Here is a 22,892-nt window from a genome sequence, read left to right as displayed (position 1 = left end):
TGCATCCCGCAATGTTGAACCATCAACTTGTTAGATCAATTATCATTTTATCAGTGGTTCATTAAATTATTGTTTAAGTGTGGTATTTGAGATTTTAATGCACTATTAATTACTGTGTTTTTGGTTTAAAAATGTTTTTGCTTAATATAGTAGCCTATTTCATGTTTTAAAAAAACCAATAGTCTCAGCCTCCCTTTTAATCACTTCAATGCTGAAATGTTTAACTATTATCTATCTATTCTATCTGATCACTGAAATATTTACATACCGTATGTGGCAATATAAGCCGTCATGCAGATACATCATACACATAACAACCACTGCATCCATGCAAAAAATCACAAGAAGAAGCTACTCGTATGACGTATGGCAGCGCATGCGGAAAACCAAATTACCCGCGACCCGTCTCGAGCTGAGCATCCTCTTTCTGAGGTGGAGGCCACGGACATAAATGCTACATCCGAGCCAATGAAAAGCAGACACCGGTGACTTCTCCACCAATGAGACAGACGATGAGGAGGGCTCCCGCATCGATAAAGGCCAATAAAACGGGGGGAGGACAGGGTGGAGCTATAACAAGTGTCCCGAAAGGGATGACGTAATGTGTTTTTAGAGGATGATGTCATCGTTGTGCACAGGCAGAGCTTTTAAAGACACAGCTCTGCTGCTGTACAAATTGCAAAATGCTGTAGGAGCAAAGTGAATGTCAGTTTTCTATCAGTTTGTGTCGAGCAAACCTAAATAATGTTTGGTGATAATTTTTACCAAAACCTCTGGTTTGCACTTTATTAACCACACAAGCAGATTTCACACATCCGCTTTGCAGTCTTTACATAACACCAACGATCAAATTGTAAATGTGAAAGTATGTGTATTTTATCCTAAATGTATCCCACACTACTCTATAGTATTGCAAATCTATATGTGACTTACATAGCTTGCATCTCTACCCATGCACAGCTCATCACCATGGCAACAGAGGCAACATGGTGTTTGTCAGAGTGTCTTCAGCATCAGAGTCTTACAAACCAGTGAGCTGTCAGGAAAGTAGATAATGGTACCCCAGTCCTCAAAGGTTCAGAGGTGTACTGTATATACGGCATTGTATAAGTTAAGACCTCAGCATTATGAGAATGCATCTTTGGCCAAGGCTTTAATCTAATGTCCTTATTTTAGACTTTATATGGCAGAGAGGAGTAAATACTTTTCATGATCCAGAAATTGTTCATATTGATAACAAGGTATACAAACTGAAAGCCAAGTATGTTCACCATAGATCTAAGGTTGCAGTGTGAAGTTTGTGAGTTCCTAACCCCCTCTACTTTTCATCAAGGGTATTGCAATATGCCCCCATACACATGCACTCACAAACAAACAAGTGTTGAGTAATAGTGCTTGTCTTATTGTCACTCTGACCTCAAAAACTAAGACAGGACCAGGGATGGGAAGATCAAGAGAAGTTATGGCAAATGTCAAAATTATAGTTGATCAAAGACTGAAAAAAAACTGTGTGTGTGTGTGTGTGTCTGTGAGAGAGAGAGAGAGAGAGACCAGCAAAGACAATGTCATATAGGCCTACCTGGTTGTCTTTAGAAGGAATTTGTGGTTTTTAAATAAATTCTTGATTTATTTTGTTCATCCCAAGAACTACATTCAGCTTCCTTGAATCCTGTGCTGAAACGTTAAAGGGATAGTTCACCCAAAAATGAAATTTCTGTCATCATTCACTCACTGTCTGTTGTTACAAACCTGTATACATTTCTTTGTTCTGATGAACACAAAGGAAGATATTTTGAGAAATGTTTGTAACCAAACCGTCCGTGGACCCCATTTACTTCCATAGTATTCTTTTTTCCTACTATGGAAGTAAATGGGGTCCACAAACGATTTGGTTACAAACATTCCTCAAAAGATCTTTCTTTGTAATTAACAGAACAAAGAAATTAATGTGGGTTTGTAACAACATGAGAGTGAGTGGTGACAGAAATGTCATATTTGGGTGAACTATCCCTTTAACACAAAAACTCAAAAGATTGTCACACTTTAACTTAAAAAAAAAAAAAAACTAGTTTGCTGGTTCTTGCCTATATAGTAGGTTAAAGGTAAAGTTCACCCAAAAAATGAAAATACTGTCATCATGTACTCACTCATTTTGTTCTTAACCTGTATGAGTTTCTTTCTTCTGTTGAACACAAAATAAGATATTTTTTTGACAGTACCTGTTGTTTATTTATTTGGGTCCCCATTAGCTTCCACAATGTGGTTGCTAGTCTTCCTGGGGCCCATAAATCCAGTCAATGGGTAGTGTTAACGTTGTGGTTACCGTCATTTATCAAAATTTCTTCTTCTGTATTAAACAGAATAAAAATACTCAAACAGGTTTAAACAAATAATGGGTGAACTATCCCTTTAAAGAGGAACTGTAAAAACACGGCTTACAGTAAAATTACTGAAAGACTGCTGTGCCTCTTTGTGTATTTTTGTGCTTAACAAAAGCAAGTGCAAGACATAGGATGTGGATACCAGACAGTCAATGCTCCAGAGACACAGTAAAATACCTACTGACTTTATCAGGGTTAGCATCAAAAAGGATCTAAAGCACTATGAAAAGTGGATGAATCAGCAGCAGTCAGCCCACTCCATGATGCAAATGAGTCGAACAGAAGCCCTCTTTCACACTATACAAACCAAACTAAGCACTTGTTTCTTCAGACTCTTCCCACAGAATCTGACTCATCTTTCTTGTCTTTTACAGTATTCGAGACATTATAAACACATGTGCCAAATGGATAAATATGAATGTTAAATAAAAGGTCAAAATGAAAACCAAATTTCCCTGTACGTTCCTCATTTTATCATGAATAATTCACGGCTGTATTATCACAACACTTTGCATCCTTGGGTTGTGAACTTGTGACTCCTGATTTAAATAGACTCTAAACAAAAATGTTCCTGAAGAAATCAGATAAACAAATTACATAGGATCAGATTAAACACAGATAACACTTGAGTTTGTGATGTTTTACCATCGGGGTAGTATTTATCTAGGATGGTAGTGCCACTACTGACTCTTGAGTGTGATTGAAAGCTGACAGCTGCAGCAGGCGGGGCAATGAGGTCACTGGGGTTAGGGAGTGTCCGACAGATTTGGAATGGAATTTACAGCAACTATTTGGCATGTGGCATACACAGTGAGCAAACCATGATCAATGCAGATTAGTAAATACTTAAAACAATGCCACTGTCACATCACAGAGTTTACAGACAGGAGAGATTTAGGGTGTTGTAGTGGTGTGGGAAAATGTATTGATTTTTTTAAAACAGAAATGTGAAACAGCTAAACTGACATTTGGCCCAAAAACGACAATTTGGTTCAGAAACACGTGGGCGGAGTCATCATATGGGGTCTTGTAAAAATAGATAAAGATTTAAATGGATTGCTGACAACCATTGTTTTACACCAGGGATCTGTAACCTTTGTGAGCAACGGCTACCACAATGGAAAGAACAATCCAAAGGGCTATTTTTTGATATAGTCTACTCAAAACATTTTTGTTTTACTTGTTGATTTTATTTTATTTGTTTTTTCATTGTTTAAAATGTTAACATGCATAAAAGAAGCCAAGCTAATATAAAAAATATGTAATAAATAAATAATAAAATTGAGGTTATTACTAGAATGTGCTTTAGCGGGGAACTCACAGACTCTGTGTGGGCTACCTGGTGCCTGCAGGCACCATGTTGGAGACAACTGTTTTACACGCTATGTGCGATTGCATCACAAAAAGACATTCATCAAACTTAAGCAGTGAGCACAACACTATCCCCCGGTCTCACAAACAAGGCTTAAGGCTAGTCCTAGACTAAGACACATATTTGAGGTGTTTACTGAAAATAACGTGCACTTACAGATCTTAAAATATGCCATTGATTTGTCTTAAGATACAAACCAGTAACATCTTTTTCTAAGGCATGTTTCTTATTTAACTAGTCCTGGCTTTAGCTAAAGCTTTGTCTGTGAAACCAGGCCTATAATATATACTATAACACCATACTGTAAAACAAACATGACTTTTTATAACTGCAGAACCTGTTAACTTAAAGGGACACTCCACTTTTTTGAAAATATACCAATTTTCCAGCTCTCTTAGAGTTAAACATCTGATATTTACCATTTTGGAATCCATTTAGCCAATCGCCGGGTCTGGCGGTTCCACTTTTAGCATAGCTCAGCATAATCCATTGAATCCGATTAGACCATTAGCATTGCGATCAAAAATAACCAGGGGTGCGTTTCCCAAAACCACAGTTGCCAACCATGCATTGCAACCAACAAAGTTGCTAACATAGCCGGCAACTATGGCCCCGGAAAACGCGCCCACTGCGTAATATCATTGCGCCTGCTACAGCCATGGTACGGCAGCAAAGTCCTTGATAATTACTCCAGAATGAGAGTATAGTTCCTAGACATATCCGCCTACAATGTAACCACAGAAGAGTCAAGTTTTCAATAGGAAAAATATTGAATCTCTTTGGCTATTTTTTAGCGTGATGCTAATGGTCTAATCAGATTCAATGCATTGTGCTAAGCTATGCTAAAAGTGGTACGGGCAGACACGGATATCGGCTGACTGGATTCCAAAACGGTAAAAATCAAATGTTTAACTTTATGGGAGCTGGAAAATTAGCATTTTTTTTTTTTTAAATTGGAGTGTCCCTTTAAGCAATTCCAGCTTTCATGTGGATTTCAATATTTAAATTGCGTAATAAACCTAGAGTGATAAAACTCCATATGCAAAAACGATCTTTAAAGTCTTTAAATATCTTTATTAAATGAAAGAAATACAATACTGTCATAAAATCATTAAGATTTTATATTACACAAAAAATGAGATTAATTGCACGTTGCGGCATCTAAACATGTTTGGTTTATGGATCTGTGCTCATCTGTGAGCCTATTAGAAAACCTTACCAAAGAACGTTATGTTGTCTATGAGGTATAATGTTTTCCAAATATAATCAACCACAGAAAAGAACCATATTATTTAACTGTATCTAGAAGCACAAACTGAGGCCTTTATGAGCTCCCCTGTAACCGAAAAAGCAAACGAAGGCAGTAAACATCCACAATTAAATGCTTTTAGCAGAGAAAAAAACTGTCTACCACCACATCAAACCACTCTTTCACTATTAATTTGCAATATTTTCGAAGAGTAGCATGCTTGTGGTTTAACGAATGCCACAGTATTATGTATATGGGCAGATTAGGTTGAAGATGAGGTGGAACACATCATACAGTAAATGTGCGTGTTTCATAAGTATATACTGAGCTAAGTATGTTGACCGTGTTGCACCAGGCTATGATGAGTCTGATCTGGTGTTATTGACATTAAGGATGGGTTTGGGTGTGCATTTTCCATATACATAAAAAAATCTGAAAATGTCCTTTTACGTTAAAAGCAGATACTGTAGTAGGTTTGTGTGTGTTAGGAGGTATGTTGAGGCAGATTCTGTGGTGGCTCAGCTTGTAGGTTATTCTGAACATCTCCATTGTGATCAACTGGGACTTTTACCACTGAAACAGACAAATCAAGAGTTGTTTACGAAGCTAAACCATAAACCCAGAATGCTGTCCAACAACAACTGGTTTGTTAATTCAGGTTAACAAAGTCCTGACTTGTGTTCATTTCATTTCTCCTACCTTGACCGTCTTCGTTTGCTAGTTTCTGGATTTCTTGCTGAAAGTTGAGTTCTGCGTTAGGGCCCGAGGGAGGTTGTCTATTGACCTCCTGTTGCTCCTTTTGTTTTTGTGACATCTCCATTACTGCCTGTTTAAAAAAATTTAAACAAGCTCTCAGTTCTCTGGAAGCATAATATTAAAAAAGTAACAAATATGTGGTGTCCACTTGATGTAAAGTACTTTATATAGCTATGGTCCTATTAATCTCGTGGGGCTTTATTTTGCAATAACAAATTACTCTCGCAATAATGGAGCTGAAGTTTAGAAGATTTAGCAGAAAAAAACAGCATGCTACACTCTTAGAACGGATGTGTTAAAAACAACACATTAGTGCTGATTCTGGAACAACAAACTAAATGCATTGTCCCAGAATCCCCCCATCTCTGTATTATTATTAAAACAACACATTTTGTGTTACTTTAAACATAACATGTGTTTTATTTTAACACAAAATCAACAGAAAATGACACAATGTGTTTTACAATTACACATAATGTGTTAAAAGCATCATTATTGATTAGTTTGGTCTGTAACGTCATTTGCCCACCGTCCCACTGCAAAAGCGACAGCAGCGCAGAGTTGTATGCACCACACAGCAAAAGCTCCTTGTTTATACAGCACGCAGCCGCCGGTGTTAAATAATTAGATGAGACAGCGCGATGATTGACAGGACAGTGGTTCTCAAACTGGGGGCCGGGCCCCAGTTTTATGACATTTTATAAAATACATTACTTTTCATGAATTCTGTGTAATTAAACCTAAAAAATAAGGCTACTAACCAACAGCACTTCTTTGTATAATTTAATATGTTTTGTTTACTTAAAATGTTAAGTTTTAGAACTGTTTTTTGTCATAAATTTTCTTTGGGGGGGCCGCAAAATAATTTTCCGTACACAAGGGGGGCCTTACGCTGAAAAAGTTTGAGAACCACTGATCTAGGGCCCTATAATTTCCGCGATCACGGAAGGAATCGCGAGAATTGGCAAATTAACACGGAATCTAGTGTTAACGCAGAATTTTACATATTTTGAATAAAATTCTGTTTTTGTGTGAGAGAAGAATGTATTTCTGGGGGAAAAGCAGACAGGGAGAAGCAAATCTGGGCGACACATCCCCTCCCGTCATTTCAGACCCCCTCCAAAACACTGAAACGTTGTCAAAACGGCTCTCCACGACTCTGCTTTCGTCAGCCAAAAAATTAATAAATTCGACGCTAAGCAGTAAGCACTCAGTTCCGAGCAGTTCCCCCATGACTTTTATGTGACCGGAGAACTGTTATTTTGTAAGTTTTGTCAACATTCTCTTGACTGGGAGCACAAAGATACATGCACTCTCTCATCCACGTCTATCTCACTGCACCCCTCTCAAGTACCTTCTGCAACAACACTAAACAATGCATTGAATTGAGTAAAATGTTTGTGTTTGTGTGTGTGTGTGTGTGTGTGTGTGTAAATGCATGTTTTTACAGTCATTAAGTAATCCTTTTATCCCGCTTTTCCCATAATAGAGCTGCCCTACTGTAACCAGGGAATGTGAAAAAATGTTACCTCAATAAACTTAAAGGAACAGTATGTAAGAAATTTATATCAATTAATCATAAAATGCCACTGATATGTCACTAGACATAAATAAATAATTTTTATTTCAAATACTTATATCACTCACAACAGTAGTCAGGCCAGGATATTGTCATTTAAAAAGTGGAGTTGCAGCCCTCAACTGATGTTTATGTTGTCATTTTGTGTTTTGGCCACCAGTTGTGTGATTGCAGTACCAGTTTTAGCCACAATCCTACATACTGTTCCTTTAAGGTCATTCCTATTGTATTTTTGAACATTTTAATCATTAACATCAAAGGCACACTCTTTTTATGACTAAAATAACAGTAAAGGGTTAAAAACAATAATTGCCAAAAATTAAAACGGACAAAATGGGATTTGCAAAAATTTAAACAGACAAAACGGAATTTGGGAAAAAATAAAACGAAATTTGGGAAAAAATAAAACGGATTTTATAGGGCCCTAATTATCCCACTATCTCTGGATAACTTATTTTATAGTTTTGCCATATTTGACCACAAAATGCTGTGATTCATCAATCTGAATGAAGTATTTCAGAGAGCCACGTGATCCATATTAATTTTCTTTACCTGTTGATATTCTCTTTTTTGGGCCTCCAGAGCTTTGCTTCTCTCTATAAGGAGATCCTGTTCCTGTCTTAATTTCTCTGCCCTTCTGCCAAGCTCCACCTCCTTATCACGAAGTTCAACCTCAAAGCGCTGTAGTTCCTCCTCTGTATATACTGGCTTTGTGTCATCCAGAGTCTTAAATGAAAAAAAAAACACTGCTCATTGAAAACAACACAATACACGCCCTTATTTACAGTCCGTGTGTTTAATAATAATTAAAGTCATTCACTTCTTTTCAGACATTTACAGCCATTGATATAACAGCATAATAAGTCTTCTCACTGCAGTGGCTGGACATACATTCATGTGTGGCTCTAACCTGCCATTCATTTGCAGTGTTAAACTCTTTCTTCTCTGTTGATTTGAGAAACTCCTCCAGACTGACCAACCTATCATGATTAAGATCCACCTGCAGTGTTGGAAAGCAGCAAGAAGAAACAATATATATAAGAACTGAAGTAACAAAAAGAAGACAATTGTGATCCAGGCTAAAGTCTCATAGTTTTATTATGAGATTAGGAGCACCAAAAAAAAGACAAAAATAAGTAATTGTTTATTGCTAAAAAAATTGATATCAAGATATAATTATATTACTTACAATAATGATTTCAAGTACTGAAATTAATGATACTGAAATTAATAAATCTTTGGAATTGCCTTAATCAGTCAATATTAAAGATATTAAGGTTAAAATTTTACAGAATGTTCTTCAGATCATGTAGGATGATTATTTGTAGAAAACAAACCGCAACAAACTTTAACTGTTTTCACAGACTGGATCACAATTGTGCATTAAATATATATTTAAATCAGACATGAGAATGGCTTTTTTTCATTTTATGAACGCGGACAAGGTTTACACACATTATGTGCTACACACATATAACACAAATTGAAGAAAAGTGGAAGAAAAAACAGAGAAAGATGATAAGGAAGGGGAAGTGTTTACGTTTTTCATGACATGTTCCCGCATCCTCAGCCTCTCCTCCTCCATCTCCATCATATCATCTTCTTCATTCTTTGGATCATAGACCTTCTCCAGCTAGGATGGCATAAACATGAAGTTGTGACAAAAACATAATTTTGAAGCGGGTTGGTTATGACTTATGTATCAATCAGGCTCTCATGGATGTCTGGTGTTGTACTCAGGACAGCCACTAGAGGCTTAAAGAGTTTTAACTGCTGACTAGGTTAAAGCAGACAAAAGGCCTCCATCACTGTCAAACACAGACTGCCATGGTTTATTAGACTCAAATATCCACTTTACCTCTTTTGTGAAAAGGGCCTCCAGCTCTTGCTCATCCAACAAACCATCACCATTTGTGTCTAAGTAAGGAAACACCCATTAAATGAAATCTGTCAGCAGAAGGGCTCATTATGGACTTTTTGAAAAATAAAAACTGACCATGCAGCTTAAAGAAAGTCTTGGGATTAAACTCCTGCGGATCCAAACCATCTGTCTCTTCCCAAACCTCACGCAATTGATTCACACTACCCTGAAAATAGAAAGGGACCAACATGATTCACTAATACCAAATCTGAGAGCAAGTAAAAATCCTAATCATCTCTCTCTCACCGGAGCATTAATTTTGGGATGTTGTCTGTGTTTTTCTTTCAGTTCTGCAATCCTTCTCTCCTCCTTTTCTCTCTTCTCCTGGTCCAAACTTTTCAGGTACTCCCTCCTCTCGTGCTCCTTCAACATCTCGTATCGCTTAAACTCCTCGTGGCGCTCCACATCATAATTCTCGAGATCTTTAGTGGCCTGAAAAATAACAACATTAGCCAAAACAGTATTTATTAAATATTTTATCCGTTCTACATTCTCAGAAATGTGTACACACAAATAACAAAAGAAAAATCTCATGGTCTAGTTTACATTTCAAGTGTACGTTGATTGACAATTTTTACAATTCAATTTATTATGTTGCAGTTTCTAGAAGAGGTAAAAAATGATTATCGTATTTTCCGGACTATCCACCTTTTTCTCGAACGCGGAAGTAAGTGATGTGACGTATTTCCTTTCCGGTGCGAGACTTCTGGTTCAATAGACAGCCGGTAGAAAACAGTGTAGTGGGAGCACGCATAAAACATGATTTAAACAGTTAATATTTACTACACCTGCCATGTATGAACCAGTGTGAGGATGAAATGAAGAAGTGGCTTGATATATGAAGATATATTCAATCATTACGTGTTGTTGATCGGAGGTGACGGGTCTTCAATGCGCAAATATAAAAGCAGAGACATACCAGTATCTTTACAATGGGAAAGTCAGTCGAGTGTTTGTACATAGAATTTACCAAGACTTTGTGTTTTTAACTTTTCAGGGGCTGGTTTAAAATGTCACAACTGTCCCTCTAGTATGAGGTTTTTTTTAAACGCCAATTTTTAATGGACTTGTTTATGGCGACACGTCAAGCTTCACGCAGTCCGACACAGTAAGCAATATCTTTCTTATGCAACACATTGTAAGTTATTTGAACAAACCATAATAAACATATTAAACTACTAACGTTACATGTATTGAGTGTTGTTTTCGTTTTATGAAAATATTATTACATTGCTTCTTAAGCACTAACGTTAGGTGGAGACATGAGCTTATGAAATTATTTGTTACTTTTTAAAGTATTTGCTTTTTCATTTAAAACATAACAAAAGTACGCACAAATACATTACGAACTATAATAAACATTAACTAAGCAGATAATGTCGTATATATTCTGAATTGTAATCGCATTTTTGTAATAATATATAGTAGCACAATAAATAAATCAGCTAAATCAGCATATTTATATCAGCATAATATTAGTTGTTTTTAAACAATTATGGTATTTATTGTTTACTGGCAGTTTCTATGAAAGGTTTTACTGGATGGATTTGTAAATACAGATCATTAGTGCAAGTGCGCCACATACACATTTAGTTCTTGTGCATGGATTATGGTTAAAACAAATGTTTTGTAGAGATTTACTGCGTTTGTATTAGCTATTATGGCAACCCCTAACTGCACAAATGATGTCGGTCTTCTTGGATTTCGTGATAAACATTAAAAGGAACACGCCCAGATTTTAGGAATTTAGCTTATTCACCGTATCCCCGTATCCCCCAGAGTTAGATAAGTCCATACATACACTTTTCTAGCTGGAGCCATTCACTTCCAGACTTTGTGCTAAGTTAAGCTAGCAGGGGCTGCGTCAGACAGAGTTACAGCACGCACGGAGATGAGAAAGATATGTATGGACTTATCTAACTCTGGGGGATACGGTGAACAAGCTAAACTCCCAAAATCTTTAAACAGCCAGTCAAAACAGCACACTTGTGTCCTTCGTAATAGACTACCATTAGCTTTAGTGGCTCACCGGAAGTCATAAACAGGAAAGACCAAAGATGGTGGCGCCCATATTTACGTCAAGAGACAGGTGGATAAGTCACACTTTTTTCATAGTTTGGCTGGTCCTGCGACTTATAGTAAAGTGTGACTTATACATCAAAATTCATTAATACTGACTAACATGAACCAAGAGAACACATTACCGTCTACAGCCGTGAGAGTCCGCTATATGATGCCCCTGTATTTATGTATTCAATGCATTCAGTGATGTGGAATGAGTTTGGGAGCTTGATGAACTTGATTTGACTTGTGATGTTAATTTAGCCTATTCAGCCTCCCAGGTATGTTCGATATGCTGTTGTGTTAGCTGAATAACACAATTACATTAACATGTACGGGCACCTATTCAGCCTGCTGTTCTGTCTGCTATTGTTTAGTTGAATAACTTGCCTTTCCAGATTAAATGTCTGTTCTTGGGCTTGGATTTTGTAAAATCATCTTCTAAATAAATGCGATTTATAGTCCAGTGCGACTTATAGTCCGGAATATATGGTAACTTTCATTTGACAAGCCAAGGGTTAAGTTTGGTCTCTGAACTCGATGCAAAAACTGCAGACAAGCATATGCTGGACGCCAGTTGTCGAGTGCCACCAGCAAAAGGTGTTGTCTACCTATGGCTTATTTTATATTGTGCTATGTTATTAATGTTTGGTACCGTGACAATAAGTAGCTCCAAGTCCTTTGCCTCGAAGGTGTTCTGGTTGTGAGGATCCAGGTGTTCAAACTGCCTCAACAAGGAGGCGTGATCCATCTGAACACTCTGCAATCACAGTAAAGCATTTGCGTGAACAAAAGTATGAGTCACATCAACAGATTTTCTAGCTCATCACTAATATCTCATGAGTAATATAGAAAAAAAAGCATCTGAACACTCTGTGCGTTGGTGCTGTCCAATTTGGCCTTCAGCAGCATCCTGAGACGTGACACCTCTTGTCTCTTCAGCTCATCCAGTCGAGTCCTCACGTGGTGGCCGACCAAATCCAACTCCTTACTGAGGCGTCCATTCTAAGAGACAATATGTTTCTATTTAGTGTTTGAAATAAAGGCGACATCATAAAGTGCTAAGGAAACAGAGAGCGCAGTTAACCTTGATGTCGTCTGTGTTTGCCGTCTGGAGCTTTTCTCTAAAGTGAGGGTCTGTTTCCAACACTTCAATCACCTCCCTCAAGTAGCGATCATAGTACAGACCAGTATCCTATAAAATAAAAACAAGTCAGATGTATAAAACCAAACAACAGCTTTAGCTTAGAGGCATTAACAAGTCTTACAGCATTCTCCTCAAGCTTCTCTTCCTGAGGCGGCTCTGCGTTGCGTTCTATCGGCACTGTCCACACCACCAGAGTGAGAGAGAGAAGCAGCAGCCCTTTAAACACCGCTGTCATCCTCATAGACACTGTCATAGCAAAAACGTAAATTAGAAAGCTTTAACCTAAGTATCATTCAATGTAATGGCGAGAATTGTCTATATACGCTGACGGGTTATGACATTCAACACTTTTCTGGTCGAGACACAGAGCAGACGAAAACACTGAAAGTTGCTCGCGGAAATAACAGGATACTGATCACGTTTCATAACAGCTGTATCCGCATATGCTTTACAGCTGCTTATAGTGTCGTTAAAATATGTCGTTACTTTTATCAAAACAATAAACAATTATCTTACCCTTGATTTCTTTCAGCGTCAACGTCAGTGAAAATAACAATGACTAGAAAATATTCTGCTGTCTCACAAACAGAGCGGCCACCAGTTGTGACGTCATTTGAACGCGACTGTTTCAGCAAGCGTAAAATTTGCGTTAAAAGTTTGATATGATATTTATTATTGACAGAAAATGTCGATAACTTTTTAAATATCGGTTTTAGAAATTGGTTACAATTACAAAGAAATTAATTTGCCTATTCAGCGATTATCTATCCTGCTAAATCATAAAAAACAATCGGAGGAATTATGGATCAAATGGTTATAATGGAAAAAAAATTATTTTCACGTAAGATATAAAAGGGGGTTTTAAAATATTTTTATACTTTTGGAAATGTTCCTGAAGCCACCAAATGTAACCGTATATTGCGTAGATCTGGCCAAGACACCCCCCTAGGATACACACCTGTGTATAGATTATATATTTAAAATTGTATATCTTTATGTATTTTCTTTATCGTGAAATATATTGAAAACTTTAGCCAACTAGCATCATTGTAAAATTCAAATAAGTAGGCTAATGAACACATTTTATCTCGGAGGTTGATAATTTCCCCCAAAAAACACTAGTATTTTTTGCACTTGTCGTAAGTTATTTAAATGTCAAAATATTTTTATTTTATTTTTTTACAAATAGTGTTTGAAGTTATACTTTAATAGAACCACAATGCTGACAAAACATAGACAATTTATTTCAAATATTTTAAAAAATAGATTTTCATTTTTCCAACACTTTGATTACAAACAGTGTGACTCTGGCAAACGCAATAAATTAAACATAAACAAATTGCACACAATAAATAATATTATAATAAATTGACTATTAAAAGTGAAATGTAAATAAAATGTAACACACAAGGTTAACCTGAAATACATTTTGAAAAATCACAATTACAGTTATGGCAAAAAAATAAGTAATAAATATGGCACAAGTAAATCTCAATCCCTCAAACAAATAAATAAAAATAAATTAGAACACTTCAAAAGTTACTTAAGACAACACAAATGTCACATTGTTCAATTCAGTTTGACTGATAAATAAAATGCAGACTCCAGAAAAACAGTCATAATAAATATTACTCATAAATTAACCCTGTTTTAAAAGTCTATTTCTCTTAGGTCAGTGGGAGTGCTGGCTCTTTCATCTTCAATATCACCATCTTTTCCTTCCTGAGGCCCATTTCTCAGCCTCTCTCTCAGCGCCCCCTCTATCAGCTCAGTGCAGCACTGTAACACGGCCTGTAAATGAGCACAAATGTCAAGTTAACACACTATCCCACCCAAACACGTACAGCTGAGCAGACGCATACAGGCACACACATCACTTACCACATCAGTCTGACAGAGCGTGGCCAGTGCAGAGGTCATAACACTCAGTTCCAGTGCAGTCTTGATCCTTAACCCCCGAAGGGCAGAGTTCAGTGCTGCTGCCGCTACCAGAGACGGAGGTGTTCCCAGAAAACGAGAGTCACACACACACATGGCAACAAGTGTGTCGCTGTGGCGTCGCAGGGTTGTGAGAAAGTCTCCTGTATGTGTGTCGCCATCCTTGAGTTCCCCGAGTGTGAGCAGGAAGTGTGGGATAAAGTCTTGAGGAGTCACTGCTGCCACATCCCATCGCAGGGTGGCTAGGACAACACGCTCCATTTCCTGTCATACAAAGCACATTTAATTATACAGTTATAATGCTATGTACAGTACTGTGCAAAAGTCTTAGGCCACCATGCCACAATTGGATTTGTTGTTTTTGCAATGTTTTATTGATCATATATAACTGTTTCTCAGTCGCTTTAATAGAATACATCCAGAAAATACAGGAAATGTGTATATAGTATTAAAAACTACAAAAAATGTAAACTGATGTGTCAAGTTTTTAAGGTAAACTCCCCTTCCACTTGAGCAATAGCAGGAAACTGCAGGATCTCTTAAACCTAAATACAATTGAATCCTAATTTCTAATTTTAAAGAAATTAGTCTTGTTACTTCAATCTGCTCCAAGAGAGGTCACACTAAACACCGACAATGCCTAAAGTTGTCACATTTAGTCCTGAAAATTTAATTTCTTATTTTTTTGGACATATTTTGTATATAGATTGAAAAATAAATATGGATGACATTAAAACTTCTAAAACAACAAGTCTGGTGGTGGTGGCCTAAGACTTTTGCACAGTATATATATTATAATACTTATTGATTGATCAGTTACAAGAAACAATACAAGATCTGCTAAACTGATAACACACCACTCATCTGGGTACTGTGAGTCATCTTGATCGGTACTACATATGTTTAATGTATTACTCCTCTCTCTTTTCTTACACCAGGGTTAACTTTGTTCCAAATAAACTAATAAAACACTGATTTTTATTAGGGCTGGGAAAAGATTAATCGTGATTAATCTGAATCGTGATTAATCGTGATTTATACAAAATAAAAGTGATTTTTGGCATAATATATGAGTGTGTGCTGTGTGTTATTATTATGTACATATAAATACACACACATTCATGTATGTATTTAAGAAAAATTTACATGTGTATATATATATATTTATTTATTTATATTTTTATTCTATATTATATATAAATTTAAAAAATTGATATATAAATAAAAAAAAACTGACATGAATATATGTGTGTGTGGTTAAACACTCTTAAAATGGCTGGGTTATTTGACCCATTTGACCCATAATATTGGACAGAACAATTAAAAATTGTTAAAAATTACCCCGTGCTGGGTTAAAAATGACCCAATGTTGGGTTGTTGTTATGCAACCATGGGGTATAATAACCCAGCATTGGGTAAATTTTTGACCGAGCATGTGTTCTGTCCAATATTTACCCATTATGAGTCAAAAATAACCCAGCCGTTTTTAGAGTGGATATACACAATAATCACACACAGTACACACATATTTTGTATGCGATTAATCGCGATTAATCTTTTCCCAGCCCTAATTTTTATATAATTTGTGTCTAGTCTTTTACTCGTGTGGCAAGACATGTAATACTGTAAGTGGGATAATCACAAAATAAAGCCCAATAGGGTGATCAAGACTCCGAAGCAAATGGAATAACAACTGGATATATATACAAACCTGTGGATATAATATAATATGATATAATGTAATAAAATAAAACAAAATGCTCACCCGGAGGTTGGATGACATAAAGTCATACTCAGCTGCCGCACACAGGGTATCTGCGCTAACTGTGTCACATTCTGTAAGTTTGGAGGCCACCAGGATACAAGCTGCTGCCAGACAGGTTGGCGAGACGGGCAGGGATAGAGTGGCAGACAGATATCGATCCAACAGCGAGACGGCCAGAGGGAATACAGATTCATCACAATCACATTCACAGCACACCTACAAAAACACAGAAGGGTAAGGTTTAACCAGCACAGAAACCTCAAAGTCCTAGCTAACATGTCAAGAAGTGTCTAAAGACATTTGGATTGGGTAGCTTTGTCCTTATTATAGCTGTGTTAGTATCCATCGTAACCTGATGTCATGGGAAAGACTACACTGTAAAAAATGAGCTGTAATTATGCAGCTGGTTGCCAGTAACTTAATGTAGAAGATAAAGACTGAAAATGTTTCATGTTCGTTTAACTTTGAACAAACTGTTGCCAGTAAATAACATGTAAAATCTACAGAAATTGGTTTTCCGGTGCAAAACAAAAGAGATGAAATGGAGAACAAATGGAGACTTTTAAAGTGGTTTGCTTCTCATGTTTTTCTATTATCTCATGTTTTTCCTTTAGAGTTTCAGAAAAGATTTGTACAATGTCTAAAACTGCTCAGATTTGCTCATATGCCTAAACCCCAAATTCAAAGTCGGCGATTGTAACACAGTTTTATCGTTATCCGTAATACCTTTTAAACAATTTTAGTTACAAAATTCAAAATCTACCTCCATGGTCCACTTGGCTAACTCCTCTCTGCGGTGAGGTTCTCTCTGGATGAGCGAGGTATAGAGTGGAGATGGCAGATATCTTCCCTCTGACTGCAGAAGTCTCTGTATGACCCTCAGTCCAGATGCGCTTGGGTCCCAGGGGGCTCTGACTGAAGACTCCCGACCATGAGTCCTGTCCTGGACCTCTTCTTCTTCACACCACAGAGACACAGACATCACTCCCACCAACAGTTATGATCCAATAGCCAAGACGCTTAAAGTGTGTGAGAAGTGTTTTCTCACTCCCTGAAAGTAAAACACTTAAAATGTAAAAGTGTACTGTACTAAAAAGTAAGCGTAAACCAAGTGCCAGTTTCTTCTTAAAGTGCTCGTGTTTACTGGTGTGAATGCGTGCTGGTAAGTGTCTCTGTGTGTGTGTTTCTCTGTTGTTGCCGTGTTGTTCTTACCCGTCTTCTCTCCTGTTCCCTCTTTTATACGTCCTCGAGTGATTGGTGACGAAAAAGTGAGAAAGTGGAAGAATAAAAGAGGGGTGTGTAAAATGAGTAGAGAGTAAAAAAATAAAAGACAATGCTGGCTGAGCAACAATGGCATCAACAGGTGGAGAGAGAGAGAGGGAGGGAGGGGAAAGAGAGGGAGTTGCCAAGGGGGACAGAGCAACAGCTTGTCACCGTCACTGAGCGAAGAAAAACAGAGCGAGAGCGACAGAGAGAGGAGAGAGAAAGGTCATCTCCAAGCTGTGACAATGGGAATGAATAACAAAACGATTGGGGAGTTTGTTGACTGTGATGGGTATCAGAAAAACAGTTAGTGGGATCTGTACACATTCATATTTTAAATGATATTTTTAAATTAAAAAATGTAATTAAAGTGGTGCTTGCCTGTAATAAACTATTATTTGTCTTACTTATTCCAACCCTACTTTTAAGCAATAATAACCAGTGTTGCGGAAAGTTACTTTTAAAAGTAATGCATTACGATATTAAGTTACTCCCCCAAAAAGTAACTAATTGCGCTACTTAGTTACTTTTCATGGAAAGTAATGGTAACGTTACTTTTAAGTTACTTTTGCGTACTTTTTCTTATTTGGCTGAGGCTTGATCTCTTTGCAGGTGTTTTTTATGATCGCAAAAATGTCATGCTCTGGCCTGCCATCTCCCGCAAAGGCACACAGAGTGCGTAATTCTACGTTAATATGTTCAGTTTAATTCAGTACATTATTTTATTTTTAAATTGAATTAATTAAACTGAAAAGTAACTTTTTTAAAAAGTAACTCAAATATTAATATGTACATTTATAAAGTAATGCGTTACTTAACTCGTTACTTCAGAAAAGTAACATTATTACGTAATGCGCGTTACTTGTAATGCGTTACCCCAAACACTGATAAAAACAGTGGTGCTTGTTAACAATTTGACATGTCTATGCAGCAAAACACTTGAAAACTTGAAGCTGTTTTTAAAAGATCGAAAGATTTTTCACGTAATAAAGCTTCAAAACCTCACATCTGCGAACAGTGAGCACCTGATTTTTGTGGTCATGCATGACATCAGGTTCAGAGCAGATGGAAAAGCTTTTTGAAATCTGAGACAGGAGTGCAAGACAGAGACTGAGACGGAGGAGTTAAACTGGAGTGTGCGGCTTTTGTTTTCGTTGCAACGAAGTCACACTTACTCACGTGCCACCTAATATCCCATCAACACTCCCCCCCAGATTTTCTGTGGAATCTCATTGTCAATCTCACTCACATATTCAGCCCCTCCCTGACCCTGTGGCAATATGGTGTCCTGTTGAAAAAGCGGTGAGTCCTCTTGGGAGGGCTGGGCGAGGTATGTGCAACAGACAGTGGAGCCGGGCAGGTCAATGAGGCGTATTGTCTCTCTTTACAAATCACTGTCAGACACCAGTGCCTGGCCTTCTGCTCCCACTCACATACACTTGCATTCACACACTCCACACTGAACGCTCATCACAGTCACATTAGGTGAGGTTACATTAAGTGGAGAGCTGAATACTGGATTTGTCTGTGTGTGCACAGATGGCAAAACATTTGAAATATTAGATGATTAGAGAAAGATCAGAGCCATTTTTAAGTCATACAGATACATTTATACATTTCCAGTTTCTTTGTATCACTATTAACAATTTTGTATCATGACAAAGCAGGTGTACAGTAAATACACATAGGCCTAGTTATGAACATGTACTGTATAGAATGGTATTATATAATGTTATTATTCATAAGATGTAAGAGCTGACTAAATATAAGGACACTAACTGTCAATATATTTATAAATAATTAATAATTAATGATTATCAATTATTAATTAGCCCACATTTTTTACTATATAGACATTTGTATGGATTTGTGGCTATTTTTTTCTCATGTTCTCAGCCATGATGAGAACTCTAAAGATAAACTCTAAAAGCTGTAAAAACGTGTTTATAGCTCAGAAGGGAGTTCTCAGTCATGTTTTGTCAAAGTGTAAATAACTAATAATAAATGCGTCTCATAAAACTATTTTGTAGAAATAAATAAACACATTAATGGCAATATTACACATCATATTTTTGAGTACTTTTTATTTTTTATAAAAATTCCTTAAATTGTTAAATTAGTTACCTACACCATAAAAACATCATGCAATATCTACTAAATTCGATCACAGGCTATAAAATGTAACACTTTTCTTAACGTCCTTTTTTACATATTTATTATACCACAATGTGATGAGCAAGTAAAAAGAGGCTGTCTCAGTACTGGTATTACACTCTTAACCCAGATATTGTCTTTACTTAAACAATGAAGTAAACAACTTAATATTTTGTGTTTTGGACCAAATGCTTATAAAGGATAGTTCATTTAACTTTTACAATACAAATCAAATACAAAGCATACAAAATCCATTAAACTAAAACATTCAAGTTAACTGAACTTAAAATTAGTTCATGTTGTAAGGAATACCCAAAATTCTTTGCGCCTGAATATTTTGATTATTTTCGGCTTTTTCACAGAATTAAAACTAATAAAAACTTGAAATATTTGTAAATTAAATGTCATATAGGTTTAAGCTTTTATATTATTGATGTTGTTTTGTTGTAAATTATAATTTTGTGAAGCCACCGTTCAGGTGATCAGTGTTTCCGTACAACTCTGTTCAGAACTTAAATAAAAAATAAATTAAAAAACTCAACTTATCTGGGCTTACAGTGCAGTTTTTGCTCATTAAGAGAATAAACACACATCAGTAAACACAAGCACCAATGGTTACCACAAAACTTAAAGAAGAAACAGAAACTCTTCTAAATCTCAAAGATAAATGAACATTAAAAAAGTATTTCTTTTAGTGAAAAGCACATAAAATAGCATTTCATTTCAAAATGTACACTCCAAATGCAGTCCCATTCAAAGCATGCATGGAACTACAAATTTCAATACAAAATGATTAAGTTAATTTCCTTCTTACAAATTTAAGTGGATTAAACATGATACAATTAAGTTGAATTTACTCAATACTGTGTTAATTTAGAAATACTCAAATTACTCACATTTTTAAGTTATTTTAACTCAAATTTTGTTAAAAAAACAAGAATTCTAAATTTTAAATATAGCTTATTCATTTTATTTAATGAATTTGATTTCATACCTCTGGCTTTTGAGATCATGGTAAATCATGCTAAATCTGAGCATATTACAGAGAATCATGATTAACACATTCTTTTGAGACATTGTGGGGGTCATTGTTGAGGTCTCATCTGAACTGAAGACTTAAGCAAGGGTCTTTATTTGCTTTCTATTGAATCCTGTTGCAGCACTCCAAAAATTGCCGGGCCATCCCCGACCCACAATGGATAAACATTGGACAGAACACATGCTAGGTTTGTTATGCAACCATGGGGCATTGTGTCAATTTTAACCCAGCGGTGCACTCCAAAAACAAACAGTGCCACATAAAAGTGGCTCCTGACTCGCAACCACAGAGGAACCACTGTAAGTGCCACATAGCACCGATGAAGTACCTGTGTAGCACCAGTGTAGATCCATACTGTGCTATGTAGAACCATATGTGGTGTTATGGTGTTATATCAGTTCAGTTCAGCATTTATTTATCCCCGTAGGGAAATTGTGTTTGCAGTGAACACTCACACAGACAGTCAAAAATTTCACATTGGCATATATATATATATATATATATATATATATAAATGCAAATAAATAAATGACTATTTATTAACTGTCACTGGATGGAGAAGAATTTAAAAACTTGATTGCTTGGGGATAAAATAAAATTTTTATATTTTTTGAGCATTTGCAAGAAACGCCGCTGGGCAGCCACAGCAGCGCCACCGGCAGTACAGGTCAATGACCCCCATATGGTTCTTCATATAGGTGCTATATAGGACACAAAAATGGTTCCTTTATGATTACGAGCCAAGAACCACTTTTAGTGCTATTTAGCACTGTTTATTTTTAGAGTGTATGTTCTGTCCAATATGTACCCATTATGGGTCAAAAATAACCCAGCAATTTTTAGAGTACAGCAACAGGATTCAATACAAAGCAAATTATCCAAAACAACCTGTAGTGTATTTCAGGTATAGGTTTTATCAGTATGTGTGTTCCTTGAGATTAAACTCACGACTCTTTGCACTGCTAATGCAATGCGCTGCCTGATGAGTTACGAACATCATTCTTTTGATACATCTTTCATTTTGTGATTTTTCTTTCCTATGGTGATCAAGCAAACAAAAAGCCGAGGCTCAAGAGTCCAACTAAAACAAACACTAATCACAATAACGGTGACTTTAAATAAAACAAAACATCAACATCTAAACCTAATAAGTAATTTGTATTTTCTACAGCAATATTTTTTACTGAACATTCAGAAATAATGTTTTATAACAGTTTTAAAATAATAAAATGCAGTGCTTCTCTATCATTTACATAACAAACCTGTTATTAAAACATGTCATAAAATTTGAAAATGGTAAAATGTAACATTCCTCTAACGTTCAGACAACCCAGAAACATTCTGAGAACGTCAAGAAAACTGGACACTTTTTATGTTTTTGGGAACGTTGGGAACTTTCAGGGAATGTTCTTAGAACTGTTTTCTGTTAGCTGGGTAAAGAGGTGAATACTTAAAAATGTCAACAAAAAAGGCTCAATCACAGATCAATAAACATCCAAAATCAGATGAAGTTCTCAAATGCACAAAGACTGACTTCACTCAGATCCTCCAAAGCTGTCCAAACAGTCTTATCCACTGAAAACTAACTAGAGCTTAACTCAAAGCAGATTGAGTTTGAATGAGGCACTTAGACTTTTTTCTCTCCCTCAGTAAAGCAAGGTCATGCCGGTCATGAAAGGGACAAGATGAGTCTCAGGAGTGAAAGTGTGTGTTTGTGTACGAGACAAAGAAGGGTGACAGATCGCAGGGCTGTTTAAGTGCCGTGCTAAATTCATACGCTGCAGCTGTATTCAAGAAACACAGTGGGAAAACATAAAGGAGGGCGAGTGAGAAACTGAGAGAGAGAAAAGAGGAGGACCGACAGCAGAAAGAGCAGCGAAAGGACCAGTGAGAGGGAGGCGTGGCTCTCCACCCCTCATTTTCCACCTCATTTGGTAGGACAGTGGGGAACAGTGACCCCGTTTACCCTGATCTTTTAACCCCAGTCAGACACCTGCTGATGGAGTGTGTGAATGTGTTTGTTTGTGTGAGGGCCGCACTGGTGCAGTCTTTGTGACACATGGGCCGTGTCGTTCAGTGCCAAACATGAATTTTAATGGTTTAACAAAACATATGTCAAAAGATTGCGTGCTTCATTAATTTGCCTTTTAATTCAGGATGTTTCTTATTTGTTATAAAATGTCCAAGAACTCATTTTAAATATAATTTTAGAATATTACAAGTTCTCATTTCAAAATGTTTTGACACTCAATAACTCCTTTCTGCTA

The 22,892-nt window shown here is 36.6% G+C and overlaps 2 protein-coding genes across 3 annotated transcripts; both read right to left on the bottom strand.

The window, feature by feature from the left end:
• Positions 1-4,806: 4,806 nt before the first annotated feature.
• nucb1 (nucleobindin 1) lies at positions 4,807-13,130 on the bottom strand. The gene is made up of 13 exons (XM_073857308.1): positions 12,983-13,130; positions 12,588-12,712; positions 12,407-12,514; positions 12,196-12,324; positions 11,975-12,082; positions 9,505-9,690; positions 9,334-9,424; positions 9,196-9,254; positions 8,878-8,970; positions 8,248-8,337; positions 7,890-8,063; positions 5,702-5,828; positions 4,807-5,575 (listed from the first exon to the last, which is right to left on the bottom strand). Exons 2-13 carry the CDS (start codon positions 12,705-12,707, stop codon positions 5,487-5,489), a joined length of 1,374 nt encoding a protein of 457 aa, XP_073713409.1. The 5' UTR covers positions 12,708-12,712; positions 12,983-13,130; the 3' UTR covers positions 4,807-5,486.
• Positions 13,131-13,693: 563 nt separating this feature from the next.
• Positions 13,694-18,020, bottom strand: ccndx (cyclin Dx). 2 transcript variants are annotated; one of them, XM_055180300.2, is made up of 5 exons: positions 17,382-18,020; positions 16,933-17,220; positions 16,170-16,385; positions 14,348-14,668; positions 13,694-14,257 (listed from the first exon to the last, which is right to left on the bottom strand). In XM_055180300.2, exons 2-5 carry the CDS (start codon positions 17,149-17,151, stop codon positions 14,117-14,119), a joined length of 897 nt encoding a protein of 298 aa, XP_055036275.1. In that variant the 5' UTR covers positions 17,152-17,220; positions 17,382-18,020; the 3' UTR covers positions 13,694-14,116. The 2 variants fall into 2 exon arrangements, with proteins under 2 accessions (XP_055036275.1, XP_073713406.1); XM_073857305.1 differs by having other exon boundaries at positions 16,933-18,020.
• Positions 18,021-22,892: the final 4,872 nt, after the last annotated feature.

The sequence above is a fragment of the Misgurnus anguillicaudatus genome, chromosome 19 (genome assembly GCF_027580225.2).
Source record: "Misgurnus anguillicaudatus chromosome 19, ASM2758022v2, whole genome shotgun sequence".
NCBI classification, from domain to species: Eukaryota; Metazoa; Chordata; class Actinopteri; order Cypriniformes; family Cobitidae; genus Misgurnus; species Misgurnus anguillicaudatus.
Note: the sequence above shows the minus strand (reverse complement) of the source record. Positions and strands in the feature narration are given on the sequence as shown.

What these genes read in the sequence shown, in the direction of transcription:
- ccndx (XM_073857305.1), bottom strand. Translation starts at nt 17,151, where the DNA reads ATGTCTGTGTCTCTGTGGTGTGAAGAAGAAGAGGTCCAGGACAGGACT. An exon ending in TAGCCAAGTGGACCATGGAG is followed by an intron (nt 16,386 to 16,932) that starts GTAGATTTTGAA and finishes GTGTTTTTGTAG; the next exon opens with GTGTGCTGTGAATGTGATTG. An exon ending in TTATGTCATCCAACCTCCGG is followed by an intron (nt 14,669 to 16,169) that starts GTGAGCATTTTG and finishes TTTGTATGACAG; the next exon opens with GAAATGGAGCGTGTTGTCCT.
- nucb1 (XM_073857308.1), bottom strand. Translation starts at nt 12,707, where the DNA reads ATGAGGATGACAGCGGTGTTTAAAGGGCTGCTGCTTCTCTCTCTCACT. An exon ending in AGGCCCTTTTCACAAAAGAG is followed by an intron (nt 8,971 to 9,195) that starts GTAAAGTGGATA and finishes ATGCCATCCTAG; the next exon opens with CTGGAGAAGGTCTATGATCC. An exon ending in ACACTGCAAATGAATGGCAG is followed by an intron (nt 8,064 to 8,247) that starts GTTAGAGCCACA and finishes TTTTCATTTAAG; the next exon opens with ACTCTGGATGACACAAAGCC.